The sequence below is a fragment of the Cydia pomonella genome, chromosome 2 (assembly GCF_033807575.1).
Source record: "Cydia pomonella isolate Wapato2018A chromosome 2, ilCydPomo1, whole genome shotgun sequence".
In the NCBI taxonomy this organism is placed as follows: domain Eukaryota; kingdom Metazoa; phylum Arthropoda; class Insecta; order Lepidoptera; family Tortricidae; genus Cydia; species Cydia pomonella.
The window spans coordinates 17,148,704-17,164,776 of NC_084704.1; the positions used below are offsets into that span (position 1 = coordinate 17,148,704).

The 16,073-nt window shown below is 37.7% G+C and overlaps 1 protein-coding gene across 1 annotated transcript; it reads left to right on the top strand.

The window, feature by feature from the left end:
- The first annotated feature begins 1,279 nt into the window (after positions 1–1,279).
- On the top strand, positions 1,280–15,931 carry LOC133515539 (chromatin assembly factor 1 subunit B). Its single transcript, XM_061848088.1, has 7 exons — positions 1,280–1,501; positions 1,577–1,807; positions 3,347–3,555; positions 5,153–5,419; positions 9,635–9,838; positions 11,768–11,901; positions 15,052–15,931. The coding sequence occupies exons 1-7, from the start codon at positions 1,373–1,375 to the stop codon at positions 15,663–15,665; spliced, it is 1,788 nt and encodes a 595-aa protein (XP_061704072.1). The 5' UTR covers positions 1,280–1,372; the 3' UTR covers positions 15,666–15,931.
- Positions 15,932–16,073: the final 142 nt, after the last annotated feature.

The window sequence follows — 16,073 nt, forward strand, 5'->3', positions numbered from 1 at the left end:
CCCACAACACATGTCTTATTGAGCTTCCTATGGGATTAAGTCAATTTGTGTAATAATGTCGTATAATATATTTTATTGATCACAAAAAGAGAGATTAATTTACTAACATTTCAGATTAATATATTAAATAATTACTAGATTTAAAAAAATCTGTTAAATAATGACCATTAATGCATAGATGATAGATACTTTTCCACTGAAAATCTTCGACGAATTAATTTTGTGTCATATTGCATGCAAGTTCTCAGGAAATTTCACATATTTTATTTTATTACTTACACTGATATACAAATAAACATACAATTATCGATAGTTTTAGTACATCCCTAGTTCCAATGCCGGATTTAGATGTCTGGAGGCCTCGGGCAATAAAGGAGTGGAGGCCCCCTGGCCCCAAATTTTTTCCAAATAAAATGGTAAATTTTCTGAATTTTCTATTGTGGGGGCCCCTCTTTTGTGGAGGCCCCGGGGCAGTGGCCCCGGTTGCCCTCCCCTAAATCCGGCCCTGCCTAGTTCACAACTAAAACTAATATAATATATAAAATTTTCGATGTGTTTAAAGCCTGCTGCACCAGAATAAGGTCAAAAGTATCTAAAGCAATACGTACCGGTTTTTATCCAAGGGAAATTTCGCCATAAAATCCCTTTTTTCGTGATTTTCTCGAGTGGCTCGCTTGCCACATATTTCACACTTAGTAAACCGTTTTCTCGGTGGCATTGTAACAAACTCGTTCTTTACTCTGATCACGGTCCACTATTTTCGATATTTTCACTAAATAATAAAGAAATTGCATGAAATACCCGAACAAAACATTGAAGCCTCCATAACATACAAAACAATTAGGCTGACAGTGGACTTGATGTAAACTTGACAGAATAAATAGCACTGACGTTTTATTTTTCTTCGTTGGCAAAGATTTGCGAAACAAGTTCCATACAAAACTTATTTTGTTCCTAGTGCTGACAGCTCTATTTTATCCGTAGACAATGAAGGGTGTCGCCATACGATACGTTGGGATCCGACGAAACGGATGCTAATAAGACGGCCACCGGTGGCCACCGGTGTTTAGCTGACAGTCGCTCACTTAAGCCCGACTCATACTAAATCTAAATTATAAAGTTGAGTCCGGTTAATGCACGACCAAATAATGTACAGCCCAATAATTGGCGTCCATGATGGAAGCCAATTATTGGGCTATACATTCCTGGGTTGAGCATTATTTGGCTGTGCATTAGTGGCTCCCATAAAGTTGAATAAGGCGCCAAATGTGACATTGACATTTCTAGTTGTCATCCAGTTGTTTAGGCAGAAATTTACTTCCTTAAATTATTTATAAAATATACATATAAATTTACAAGAAATACTTCCAAGATGAAGTTTGCTATCCCTGAGATTTCTTGGCATAATAGGGATCCTGTTCTTAGTGTTGATTTTCAGCCAAAAACTGAACCAAATGGTCCATTGCGTTTAGCGACTGGTGGAACAGATTCTCACGTTTTAGTAAGTTTTCCATTCCGATGTAAACAATTCTAAAATGATCTCCCATTTGAATTCTACGAAACTTTTTCTTTGTAGATATGGTACGTGTCTCCGTTGGAAAGCGGTTCAGTAAACTTAGAAGTAGCAGCGGACCTCACGCGACATCAGAAGGCAGTGAACGTGGTACGGTGGTCGCCCAGCGGCCAGTATCTGGCGTCGGGGGACGATGAGTCAATTATATTTGTTTGGCAGCAGAAGACAGAGAAAGACTCCATGCCTACTGATCCTAATGAAGAACAATATAAAGAAACTTGGGTCATTTATAAGGTAAGGGCACATCCATGTATGTTTTATCCATTGACATATATCTAAGGACGGGCCTTGTGGGCAGGCTAAGAATATAGTTCAGTGGTATCACTCACAAACTCGAGCCAACTGTACAGTCCAACACAACTAGTTGTGACCAATCGTGCACATGATGCGAACTCTCGTAGCATTCGATTCGACTGTCGGTCCTTATATATATGTCACTGGTTTTATAGTATAACTTACTTTTGTTCAATGTCAATCAAAAGGTTATTCTACTTTTTACTGCAGGTTTTACCAGTTGCAAAGAATCTTGAAATTTTAATATTCGTAATGCGTTTAACTAACACTAGCTACTTAAAAATGATACGCACAGAATTAGGCCTCAATATTTGACCCTTGGGTTTTTTATTTTTACTATTTATAGCCTGGAGAACGCTGTTTTACTTATAATGACAACTTTGTAATTGATAAAAAATATATAAAAATTATTACAATAATTTTACTTTGGTTACAAGGTACGGTTAGTGTGGCATTAAAATGTGCTTTATATTGATATACAATAAAAAGATACATAATTTACAAATATAAGAATCTTATACCTTCTTCATAAGAGCGGTGCCTCCCAACACAAGCATTGTTTTGCTTACCGGGCGGCTCCATCCCCTGCATCACAAAAATTTATATTATTAAGAAATAAAGAATTTTGTATTTGTATTTAGTGGGAAATAAGCACACAGTATTATCGGGCAACAGTTAAGATTAAGTTATAATTTCCTTAAGCAGGTTGTTGTAGTTTTTAGGCTTTTTAGCGGTCAATTTACGGAGTCGATTAGATAAAGCACATCTATCTTGACTTGTTATTACACCCATTCTTACTTGATCCAACATTTCGCCGAAAAATTGGTCGTTTTTTTGCCTCATGTTTATGTTTTCGAATGGCGACAGTAATTGTCTCACTGGCAGTTTGAAAAGATCGCCAAACAACACTATATGAATTCAAATTGTTTTTTTTTTTTTCAAATGAATTTTTAATATTTTTTTTGTGTTTTATATTTTTCCCGCTATGTACACCTAATAGCCTACCTTGTTGCCAAATATTAAGTTTCTAGGTCATCTGGAAGTGGGTTAGGTTGTGATCCAAAGAGGGTCTTGGCCTCCAAAACGATAGAACGCCACCTGTCCAGATCCTGTGCCACTTCCTGCCAGTTATCGGCTTTGAGTTGGCACAGATCCGCCTGTACACTGTCGCTCCAGCGGTATCTGGGCCGACCCACTGGACGGCGACCAGTCGGTCGTCCCAAATAAGCTCTCTTAAGTACTTATATTAAATTTAAATATAATCAGCTGATTTCACAAATGTAGAAGGTGTCATTAAACATATATACTGATTAAACATATTTTTTCTATTTGAACCTGCCTAGTCTACTCGACAAGTTCAAAAAGGTGCAAACCCAGGTAATGGCATTTATTTGTGTGATGAGCATATATATTTGTTATTAAGTTGTGGGTGTTTTCTATGTGTCAAGCACTAATTAATACAATTTTTATTCTTTTCAGACTCTTCGCGGACATTTAGAGGATGTATTAGACCTCAGCTGGGCTTCCAACTCACTGCACCTGGCCTCCGGCTCTGTGGACAACAAGCTGGTGGTTTGGGACGTATCTCGGGGGAAGTACAGCTCCATCCTCAGTGACCACAAGGGCTTTGTGCAAGGTGTGGCCTGGGACCCTAAGGGGCAGTTGATTGCGACAGCTAGCTCTGATAGGTAAGATGGTATCCAGATTCTACAAGGAAGGAAGGAAGGAAGGATTCTACATTTATTGGAGGTCAATAGTTTAATACTTAAAAGAAAGTCAATAGGGTACTTTCCTGCTAGTCAAATCAGTTTCCATTTCAACCTGTGGAAACGATTAGCCACTATGTAATTTATATGAAAACAGCACAAGTGATGACTGTAACCTACTTTTTAGAGTTCCGTAGCCAAATGGCAAATAACGGAACCCTTATTGATTCGTCATGTCTGTCTGTCTGTCCGTCCATATGTCACAGCCACTTTTTTTCGAAACTGTAAGAACTATACTGTTGAAACTTGGTAAGTAGATGTTGTACGAGCCGTAAGATCCATGGCATGAGTCGGCCAAGCCACATTTCATCGCCTTAGGTATTGTCACATTGCCGGGTCTCTTAATACTGCAGACAGCCGTGTATACACGAGAGAATCTGGATAAATATCACAAACGGAATACGAATACGGATACGAATGTTTTATAATTATCTACCTGTAATTTATACTAGTCATGTAAGCCTGACCTGTAATTTACATTATCAATAAACTATGAGTATGAGTATTCTGTGAACCGCATTAAGATTTTCACACTAAAATAGAAAAAAAAAAACAATAAATTTTGGGGGTTCCCCATACTTAGACTTAACAGAATCTCAAAAATTTTTTTTCATCAAACCCATACGTGTGGAGTATCTATGGTAGGTCTTCTAATATTTTTTTTTTTCTAAACTGAATAGTTTGCGCGAGAGACACTTCCAAAGTGGTAAAATGTGTCCCCCCCCCCCTGTAACTTCTAAAATAAGAGAATGATAAAACTAAAAAAAAAATATATGATGTACATTACCATGCAAACTTCCACCGAAAATTGGTTTGAACGAGATCTAATAAGTAGTTTTTTTTAATACGTCATTAATGGTACGGAACCCTTCTTGGGCGAGTCCGACTCGCACTTGGCCGCTTTATTTAGTTCTATCCGATTTATGAAAAAGAAATTATGTAAAAAAAAAATCTCTACATTTTCTAATATCTTTCTGGTGCTTTATTTCGTGCATGGCAGGTTTTTTTTTAATACAGGCAATATCCCTATTCTTAGTTAGCTAAATTGGCAATATAACCAAATTAAAAGATGGTATACCCAAAGGTTGTCTGGAAGAGATCGCTCTTAAGCGATAAGACCGCCTGTTGTTACCTCTATCAAATTGTCTTTGTTTGTTTCTGTACATTTATTGTCAACTATGTGAGGTGTTCAATAAAGAGTATTGTATTGTATGTGGGATGAGATTCATTAAAGGGATAAGTTTGATTTTGCACTAAATAATTGTACCTCTGACATGTATTCTGCTAGTACTACTAAGTATAAACTAAACAAAGTAGTGGAAAGCAGACGAATCCTGATACTTTTCCTATGTAAGGCGCAAATTATACAGAGACAGCGAAGGTGAAGGCGCGCCCCTTGAGTGTAACAAGTTACGTCGCCTTCGTATGAAAATGCTTTGAAACGGCATCATGCCTGCGCCCGCACCTCCACCTTACGTTGCCTCTGTAATTCGCGCCTTACATATGCAAATATTTTCAGAGTATTCCGCACATTCGACATCACCACAAAGAAGGTGGCATCGCGCAGCAGCAAGGCCGCGCTCCCGTTCCCCGCGGCGCACCCGCTGCACGGCGTGCCGGCGCGGCTGTTCCACGACGACACCCTGCAGACCTACTACAGGCGCTTGCAGTTCAGCCCCGACGGCATGCTCATAGCCGTGCCCGCGGGGAGAATAGAGGCCGAGGTGAAGACGGAAATCAAGCCGATAAATGCAGTTTATATTTATACGAGATATAGTTTGAAAGTGTGAGTATTGCATATTAATATTATTCCCTTCCCCTCGTTTGAGTGTGTCGAGGATAACAATTCTAAATATGTTTTATTTGTCTTAAGCAAGTAAGTGTTAGAAATATCGGGTATTTTAGTTTGACATCTGAAATAGACGGCGCTTTACTACGCCACTTTTTGTGGTTAATAAAGAGACCGTGCGTGTTGGAGGGCCTACCATCTCGTGTGATCTGTATCGAAAGCGAAAACAATTCACGCTTCTAAGAAGGTGCTGCTCCCTAAACTACACGCCGGCTCTATTTTTCATAGTAGGGTCTCCCGTTTGCCATCTGGAAATGGAAACTTGACAGTATAATGCTTTGCGCCAGTAAATACTGCACTGAAGCCGCCAGTGCTGCCGTCTACAGTTCATGCACGCTCCCTGTATTGTGTTGTGTATACAATAGTCCAAGTTACCGCAGAAACACGGTGTTTCATGAGGAATCCTTTTTGAATAGTGTATTCCTGATCATATTAAAGACTAAAAAGTCCTGTAAACTTTTCTGAAATTCGTCTATTAGTTTCAGAGTTAATGCCAATTGATGAAGATGTTGCTAACTTGCTACTATGGGACATAGTCTAAATATTCTCATTGATTGATGTGTAACAACACTTTGAAAAGCGCGTTCCAAGGGCTCCGTACATCACACGATTTTTAAATAGAGGCTCTGCAAACTGTAAAGCTCACTATTATTTATTTACTTAATATACAACTAAAAACCGACTACAGTATAAAATCCGCGCCACATATCTATTAGGCGTAACCCCTGTAGTCATATTAGGTATCTACGACGAGGGCATCGGATCACGCGCAGTGCCCCCTGTAAGTAGCCCCGTTTATGAGGACTCCTTTGATGCCCAGGAATTTACTTCGGCCTTCGCCCGCCTCGCTTCTTTGAGTATGAGAACACCGTAGGCGCCCGACACTGGCCTGCGCGCAGCGCGCCTCGTACGTCTTATCAGTCTTTAGGGTCAAGGCAAAGAGTAAAGTAAGTATATAGGTAAAGAGAGCCCTCTTGAAGCATTTTATTGAAACTCATTTGAAAGCGCCATCTCTGATCTCATCCCCAAGTTAGATATGTATTTGTGCGTACACAACTACATCCGTACGTGTACTTTCGTCCTACATAATATTAGGACTACTTGGTCGGTTTACAAGTTATTTTTTTTGTTTAGTTTCTTGTAACAAACATGTTTTATTGGTTACTAGAAATCAAAACAAAAAAAAATACTTTTAAACCTCCCAAGTAGACCAATATTATGTAGAAAAGGTTTTAAAAGAATGAAATGAAAATAAAAAAACCTAATAGTAACGTAATAGTATGTTTAATGCTTTCAATTATAAAGTAGGTGTAAGTAAGTACTTTGCAAGTGCAACTCCTAATCTCTTTGGAATTGTACTTCTTTTTAGCATAGTTCATCTTTGTGCACAAAGCTGAATTAGCCTTGTCTTCTATGACATGCATCTCAGTCTGACCTAGTACTCTTCCGTGTTCGCATAAATGACTTGCCAGGTTCTCAACTGAGTATTCTTTCTTTGATATTAACAGCTAATTGAACTTGAATTCAAGATATTCCGGAGGTAAAGTCTCTACAATCTTGCACGTTACGAGAATTTGGGGTTAAAATTGACACATGAGTAATGATGTTTTGATTCGGGTCTTTCTTGTAGCTGACAGTAAACAACAGTTGCTAGGTAACAACATTATAAATAAAGAAAGGTCATGATAATCGAGGTACATGCAACCTTCTTAATGTTGTATTCATGCCTTAAAATTATATCCATTTGTAGTGACATCTAAATAAAAATAAATAAATAAATTTTATAGGACATTATTACACAAATTGACTAAATCCCACAGTAAGCTCAATAAGGCTTGTGTTGAGGGTACTTAGACAACGATATATATAATATATAAATACTTAAATACACATAGAAACTCCCATGACTCAGGAACAAATATCCATGCTCATCACACGAATAAATGCCCTTACCAGGATTTGAACCCGGGACCATCAGCTTCGTAGGCAGGGTGACTACCCACTAGGCCAAACCGGTCGTCTAGTGATGTAGTTTACATAAGGTGTAGTTCAAATATACGTCAGGCTTTTCCCGAATTTTTCGTGTAAGGGCGTCGAAGGCGTGCACTGTTTGTTACAGCTGGCCCGACTCTTTTTGAATGAGTGCACTGGAAGGAGCCTGGTACCCCAGAACCCGCAGCGCTGCCCCTCGATATCAGTACGAGGGCGCCCTGGAAAAAGACTAGAGCGTTCACAGCGGGCTTCGTTCATCTTTGTATCATGTTGGCGCTGCACAGTTGGCGATTGCGGATTCAAAATCTACTTTCCCCGCAAGTCTTCTTTTATCGGGTCAATCAGGTGCATGCAAGCAATCCCAAAATAATCGCCAACAATATGTTGGTACTTTATTTGTTACTTAAGCCCTTTCTTGAATGATGTACAACACGGTATCACTTTCTTATTCATGACAGACTTAGGATAGCATAAGGGCAAAAATTGTTCATGACGCATTATTTATTTAGCTTAATAAAGGCGTTTCGCAGGACACCTCATTTATGAAATTATAATAAGTACCTATTTTAGAGAGAATGAGAGAAAGAGGGTTAGAGCCGGCATAGCTTTATTTGAGGTTCATGATATAAGGGCATAGTAATGTCTACTTGAAAATAAGGTTTTTGTCGAGAAAAAAATTCAGACGCAAGATTTTATCGCTGACTGTACTTTTCATTCCAAAGTAAATAGGTTGCATTTTATCACAGTGGTCTAATGGCCACCTCCTACCATCTGTCTGTGTGATAGGAATCTCCATCATCAGATCAGCTCGATTATCTTAGAAGTTTTTGAGGAAACAGATGAACATACATACATATATATCTACAAACATACTGCTTTAGCTTTGCTGTAGTCGGGTAAAATATAAAAAATACTTACTTCGTTAAGTCATCACCGCGAACTCACAAGTCTTAAGCGCATAGACATTAAAGGCGCTTAAGTCCTTTGAGCCAACCATTGCTATTTTTAACAATTTCCAAAAAAACGTAACAACAGAGAAGTTCTATGTAACAATCAAACCTACTCACACAATTTCACAAGAGTTGGTAACACCTTCGCAGCGGCGATTAGTGTTACTCGTAACTTAAGTTTTTTTCTTAAGTACGACTTACGCTTGATTGTAGATTTCTAATAGGTTTTTTGCTGTAATCTTTAGGTAAAGAACTATTATGTGTATTTTTTTCAAAGATTTATACCCAATAGTTTCGGAAATAAAGGGGGGGGGAGTCATTATTTGCCCATTTTCTTGAATAACTTCGAAACTAATTATCTAAATATTATTTAAAAAAATATATTTGAGATTCCTACAATGCACCCTTTCATTTGATATATAACACAATGTATTTTTCAAAACTTTTATTTTTAATTTTCTCTTTTACCCCCCAAAAGTGACCCCTAGGTTTAATATTCATTTAACTTAAACAAACGTCCGGCTTTGGGTCGCAGATTTACATATGTGTACCAAAACTTTATTGGTTCAGTAGTTTTGGAGCAAATATGCTGTGACAGACGGACAGACAGACAGATGCACGAGTGATCCTATAAGGGTTCCGTTTTTTCCTTTTAATTTATGGAACCCTAAAAAAGTAAATATGTATGTATAAATACATTAAAAGAATAAGTGAAAAAAGGTTAACAAAGAGAGTGTATAGAAGTAGAAGAGGGAGCTGGAAGGGGTAGACCTCGGCGGACTTTCTCTGATCAAATCGGTGAAATCCTGAAGAAAGGCCAGGTCAAGAGCACCCTAAATCGACGAGCGTGTATGAGGAATGTCATGAAAGTGAAGGAAGCGAAAGAGCTATGTCAGGATCGTAGAAGTGGAAATCCGTGGTCTCTGCCTAACCCTCAGGGAAATAGGCGTGAATAGACGAAAAAAAAAAACAAACAAAAAAAACCTTTTCCGAAATTAACCTCACTAAACTCATAAAAAAATCCTTCTTCTGTTCAGAAATGCGTGGCTAAAATCTTTCGGGTTCCTCGTGACACACCGTGTATATGGAGCTATACAGCGCCATCTACACCGGCTGTCAAATTCGGATTTGTTTTAGATTTTATACAATCATTTAGTTTTCGGTCTCAAGTAACATTTGAGAATGCGTGAACGTTTCCGTCCGTCCCCAGGCCGGCGTGCGTGCTGCCGTGCGGCGAGCCGGCGCTGGCGACGCGCTGGAGCCCGGTGGCGTACGGCGCGCGCGCGGCCGGCCCGCGCGGCCTGGCGCTGCGCCGCCGCCTGCTGCTGGCCGTGGCCACGCGCCGCTCCGTCATGCTCTACGACACGCAGCAGAGGACGCCCGTTGCCGTTATATCCAACATACATTATACGAGGTCACTTGTCACGTGATCGTTTCATCATCTCACCTCTGTCATCTAAAAAGGCGCATACACGTCTCTTCTGTCACTTTTATTAAAACGCAAACCTTTCGGAGGATGTGTCTACTTATAGTCAGACTACTTACTAGTCATTCGGGGTAAGAATACGCTGTGGGTAAGAGATTGCGGTGTACCGTTCACCGGCCAAGGTGAGGGGATCGAAGTGTATAATTATATTTTGGGAGCGAAGTGTGCAGATAATTTGGAACCACGTGAGCTGCGGACGCGAGTTAGACCCACGTTTCTCTAAAAAAAAACTTTAAAAATTTCTTTATTATATTTGTTGGGTAAAAATGTTTACAAATTAAATGGATGTATCGTCTAAGACTATTACGTTTATATTATTCAGATAAAAGTAAATATCTCTATATAAGGAATGGACATATGAGTTATAACCAATCGCATAATTATTTAGCTGATTACGAGTACGAATTTAAAAGTTCGCACGTAACCCCAATAGGTACTTCTTCTTAAATATAAAATAAATAAGTTTAATCTTATTAAGTACTTCTTGTAATTGCAGAATACAGTCAAATGCCCAGAAATAACATAATAGTAGCGAATAATTATGACTATTGATGTGTACTTGTGACCTCTATAGTTCATTTAAGTCAAGTTTTGATGCAATAATCAAGCACTGTTAAATATCTTAAAGTATTTTAATAGTTATGTAATATATTTTAATACGTGGATATTGATCAGACAATTTACATCATTTCCTTTTTAGAAAACCTGATTTTTTACATATGATTTGGAAGTATTTTGCTTCTTGAACACTGCAATACATTAATATAAATGTAATATAGCTTGTTACAAAAAATACAAAAGAATTAAAAAAAAATTGTGATTGGTAAAATTTTACGACACAATAGGTGAAATGCCATTGCCAATCATCATGAAAAAAAAATTGTCAATGATATTTGGTATTGATTGAATTTCAAAACAATGAGAAATATATTTACATAATTTATCACATAATTAAGTTACTATCTACTAATCGTTTTTAAAATGGACAAGGCCGTATGGATCCATGAGGTATATACTCCTCCAAAGTATACCAAATATTGTTTTGTCCCTTCCCTACTCCAAAAATACCAAAAATGATTCGTCGAAAATATCGGTCAAACGTTTAATTACATTACATTCGTTAGTGTTTATCCGTCGATCCTTCGTATTCCTATGAAAGCCTGGTGTCGTATTCATGTATCAGTATCCGTTATTATATCCAAATCGTCGTAGAAATCTGATATTTTATCAAAATTGTTTTCAAACAACAGACCAGTTTAAAGCATTGACAATGACAGACTACGTCAGATTAATTAAGTGATGTTTTCTTTTTCTATCGAGATAAGACCTAGCTTCTAACGTAGAACTGTAGTTACGCCATTTTAGAATAAGTACACATTAAACAAATTAATAAAAAATAAATACAAAGCCTAGTGAAAAAAATAACCTATTAGCGTATTCCTCGTTTGAATTAAAATGTAGAGAACCAATAAAATTATAGGGTCAGATATATAAAATGTTGTCAATTTCATGAATTTCATTCGTTCTTCGTTAAACTTTATTTTATTGTCATTAGCCGGGTCCACACAGAGCGAGCATACGCGCGAGGCGCGTAGACGTCTACACTGGCCGGTTTGTGCGTGAGGAAATTGCCTCGCACGTACGTGCTCGCTTGCTTGCTCTGTGTGGACCCGCCTAATTCCATTGACATTTTCTTGATGCGAACAATTACCCCACATGCGTACTTTTTCGCGCAGAATTTTACCCGCACCGTTGGGAAGTGAGTGCCAGCCCTTGCATTTCATTAAAATGTCACCACTAATAACGGGGTCTGATAATATCCAGGAATCGTGAAAGTTGAAATCAATGTATCCGCAGATTAACGGACCTGAGCTGGTCGCCGGACGGGCGCATGCTGGTGGCGTCCAGCACGGACGGCTACTGCTCCGTCGTCTCCTTCGCGGCCGGCGAGCTCGGCCCCGTGCTGCCAGACGCTCCCGACGATGTGGCGGGTACGCAATTACGGCAACATAAGCCTATTTCATTCTAACTTTTAATCGCTACTTATATCTAATACATTATAGCCACACATTTTTAGGGTTCCGTAGCCAAAAGGCAAAAAACGGAACCCTTATAGATTCGTCATGTCCGTCTGTCTGTCCGATTCTGTCACAGCCACTTTTTTCCGAAACTATAAAAGCTATACTGTTCAAACTTGGTAAGTAGATGTATTCTATGAACCGCATTATGATGTTCACACAAAAATAGAAAAAAAACAATAAATTTTGGGGGTTCCCCATACTTAGAACTGAAACTCAAAAAATCTTTTTTCATCAAACTCATACGTGTGGGGTATCTATGGATAGGTCTTTAAAAATGATATTGAGGTTTCTAATATCATTTTTTTCTAAACTGAAAAGTTTGCGCGAGAGACACTTCCAAAGTGGTAAAAAGTGTGTCCCCCCCCCCGTAACTTCTAAAATAACAGAATGAAAAATCTAAAAAAAATATATGGTATACATTGCCATGCAAACTTCCACCGAAAATTGGTTCGAACGAGATCTAGTAAGTAGTTTTTTTTTAATACGTCATAAAAATTAAAAAAAAAAAATTTTTTTCATCAAACCCATACGTGTGGGGTATCTAAGGATAGGTCTTCAAAAATGATATTTAGGTTTCTAATATCATTTTTTTCTAAACTGAATAGTTTGCGCGAGAGACACTTCCAAAGTGAAAAAATGTGTGTCCCCCCCCTGTAACTTCTAAAATAACAGAATGAAAAATCTAAAAAAAATATATGATATACATTGCCATGCAAACTTCCACCGAAAATTGGTTCGAACGAGATCTAGTAAGTAGTTTTTTTTTAATACGTCATAAAAATTTAAAAAAAAAAATTTTTTCATCAAACCCATACGTGTGGGGTATCTATGGATAGGTCTTCAAAAATGATATTTAGGTTTCTAATATCATTTTTTTCTAAACTGAATAGTTTGCGCGAGAGACACTTCCAAAGTGAAAAAATGTGTGTCCCCCCCCTGTAACTTCTAAAATAACAGAATGAAAAATCTAAAAAAAATATATGATATACATTACCATGCAAACTTCCACCGAAAATTGGTTTAAACGAGATCTAGTGAATAGTTTTTTTTTTAATACGTCAATAAATTAAAAAAAAAATTTTTTCTTCAAACCCATACGTGTGGGGTATCTATGGATAGGTCTTCAAAAATGATATTTAGGTTCCTAACATCATTTTTTTCTAAACTGAATAGTTTGCGCGAGAGACAGTTCCAAAGTGGTAAAATGTGTGTCCAAAGTGGTAAAATGTTGAACAAGATCTAGCAAGTAGATTTTTTTTTAATACGTCTTAAATGGTACGGAACCCTTCATGCGCGAGTCCGACTCGCACTTGGCCGCTTTTTTTTAACTATGAGTTCAATCTGCATACATCTGAGAAGAAATTCAAAGGTGTATGTGAAGTCCCCAATCCGCATTGGGCTAGCGTGGGGACTATAGCCCAAGCCCCCTCGTGCATGAGAGGAGGCCTGTGCCCAGCAGTGGGATGTATATACAGGGTGACCTTAGCCATTGGACAAATCCTGAAATCCCACGTAGGGTTACTTCTCAGGAATACTCTGACGTTAATATTTTTTTAATTAGAACAAAAGATAAAAAAATAAAATTTTCGAACAAAAGTTATTTGCAATAATCGACAACAAAAAGAAACACACTGTGTTAATCTTTGGCAGTGTTTTTGCCAATTTTTTTCGAAATATTTGATAATGACATTTTACAAAAGTCAGAAGCTTATTAGTGTCATAAATAAAAAAAGATAATCAAAAAGATCGAAGAAGATTCCATACTGTTCTTCGAGGATATTACCTTAGGAGCTACTAACACATACAGGCTGCTCCAAAGTAAAAAGCGGCCCAGTGCGAGTCGGACTCGCCCATGAAGGGTTCCGTACCATTTATGACGTATTAAAAAAAACTACTTACTAGATCTCGTTCAAACCAATTTTCGGTGGAAGTTTGCATGGTAATGTCATATCATATATTTTTTTAGATTTTTCATTGTTATTTTAGAAGTTACAGGGGGGGGGGGGGGGGTCAATTTACCACTTTGGAAGTGTCTCCCGCGAAAATTATTCAGTTTAGAAAAAAAATTGAGTTTCAGTTCTAAGTATGCCCCCCAAAATTTATTGTTTTTTTTTTCTATTTTTGTGTAAAAATCTTAATGCGGTTCATAGAATACATCTACTTACCAAGTGGCTGTGACATAAACGGACATGGCGAATCTATAAGGGTTCCGTTTTTTGCCATTTGGCTACGGAACCCTAAAAATGGTAATTTGTTAATTTCTTCGAAAGCGCTAAACCGCTTGTTATGATACTTTGTACACTGGTTCTAAATACCCTAATGCATATGTACATTTCGGCTTTGTCCAATGGCTAGGGACACACTGTATATATGAGATCAACGCCGATATCGCGAAACAAGTTGACTGATTTATACATTTCGAGGTGAAGCCATTTCGCCGAAGTTTTATTGACCTAATTTCACTTGCCAACCAACTCTTCGCAGATGATTTACTTTGGCAACCAACATTCGCCAAACTTTCATTATGACAACGTTTTACTTAGTAGAATTATTGTTAAGTAGAATATTATTATTATTATTATGACATACAACATTTGGAATACATTTCTTTCACCAAATTTCATTTGGCTAAATAAATAATACGATAACGTCTTGTCATTTTATAGAAACTCTCTAACTCGCACATAAAGAGATAGGTGCGACGAAGAGCGAAGCAAGGAGGAGCATGTCAGAACTGTGACATAACAGCGCCAGAACCGACTTTTTTGCATAGAACGATTTTAGATTACATAGTCATTCTGCTATCTTAAAATAATACCTTTAATAAGTTTTTTCCAAACATACAGTTGCTAACTGTTGAGTTGCTATTTGATCATTCGGCTAAATGAAATTATGCGTTCATAATTGGTTGGGAAATGTTAAAATATTTTCGGCAATGATTTAGAGAACCACATTTCGGCTAATCAGTCAATCAAATATACAATATATTGAGATTCTAGGAACATATATTATGTGTCAATGTTATTTGATTGTACTAAAGAAATCAATTAATATTTACAGAACAAATGGAAATTGACACTGAAGAGCAGGCTGAAGCAGACAAAGCTGTCAAGGACACGAAAACAGTAGATAAAAAAGAAGAACCTACCCAGAGCCCCAAGTCCAAGACACGTAAAATAGATTCCTTCATAAAATTTAAGGCACCCTCTGAAAAATCGCCAAAGAAGCGAAAGTGTGAGCCCGAACAAAAAACACCAGTGAAAATAGACCTCCTCGTCGAAACTGCCATGCCGTCGTGGTCAGATAACTCCAGCAACGAAATCATTAAACCACCCTCAGATAAAAACAGTAAAGATGAAGTGATGGTAATTGAAGATAGTGAAGACATAAAACTCGTATATGAAGAAACTGAACAGAATAAATCTAATGAAAGTCAATCACCAACTAAGGCTTCAAATACTAAATCAGACACGCCCGATTCTAAAATGTCAAATGCAAATCTTCCCGAAGTAAAGGTTTCTCCTAAAAATACCATGAATTCATTCCTAAAGCAGGCCAAGGTGACGGACATGAAGGACCCCGTGGCGGTCGCATCTGCTCCTAGCCCGAAGGCGCCCAGACGGGTCAGTTTTGTCACGCTGTCGAGCCCTAAAAATTCTAAGAAGAAACTATAATGTGGACTTTTGACAATGAGATAATATTTTTGATATTTATACCGAAATAAGTATTTTGTACTGTCGATACAGATAATATTGTGAAGTTTCATATTTAAATGTTGTCGAGTCTGAGATAATTTTGATGATTGAAGAGACTGTTCATTATTATGAATTTTAATAAATAGGGTAATTGATAATTATATAAACTTGTAGTATACCCACATTATGGATCATTAGTTGTAGGCGCTTATGACAATACTAATAAATGACATCCATTTTAAAGATATTGCTTCAATTATTTTAGACCAAAATTTGAAGATGACAGTTTTGTTCCGAAATACCAAAGGGTTTAGCTTATCCAATTAAGGATAGGTTTAAAACTACAGTCATTACCCCCACCACGAGCAACCACCATTAGCCACGGTC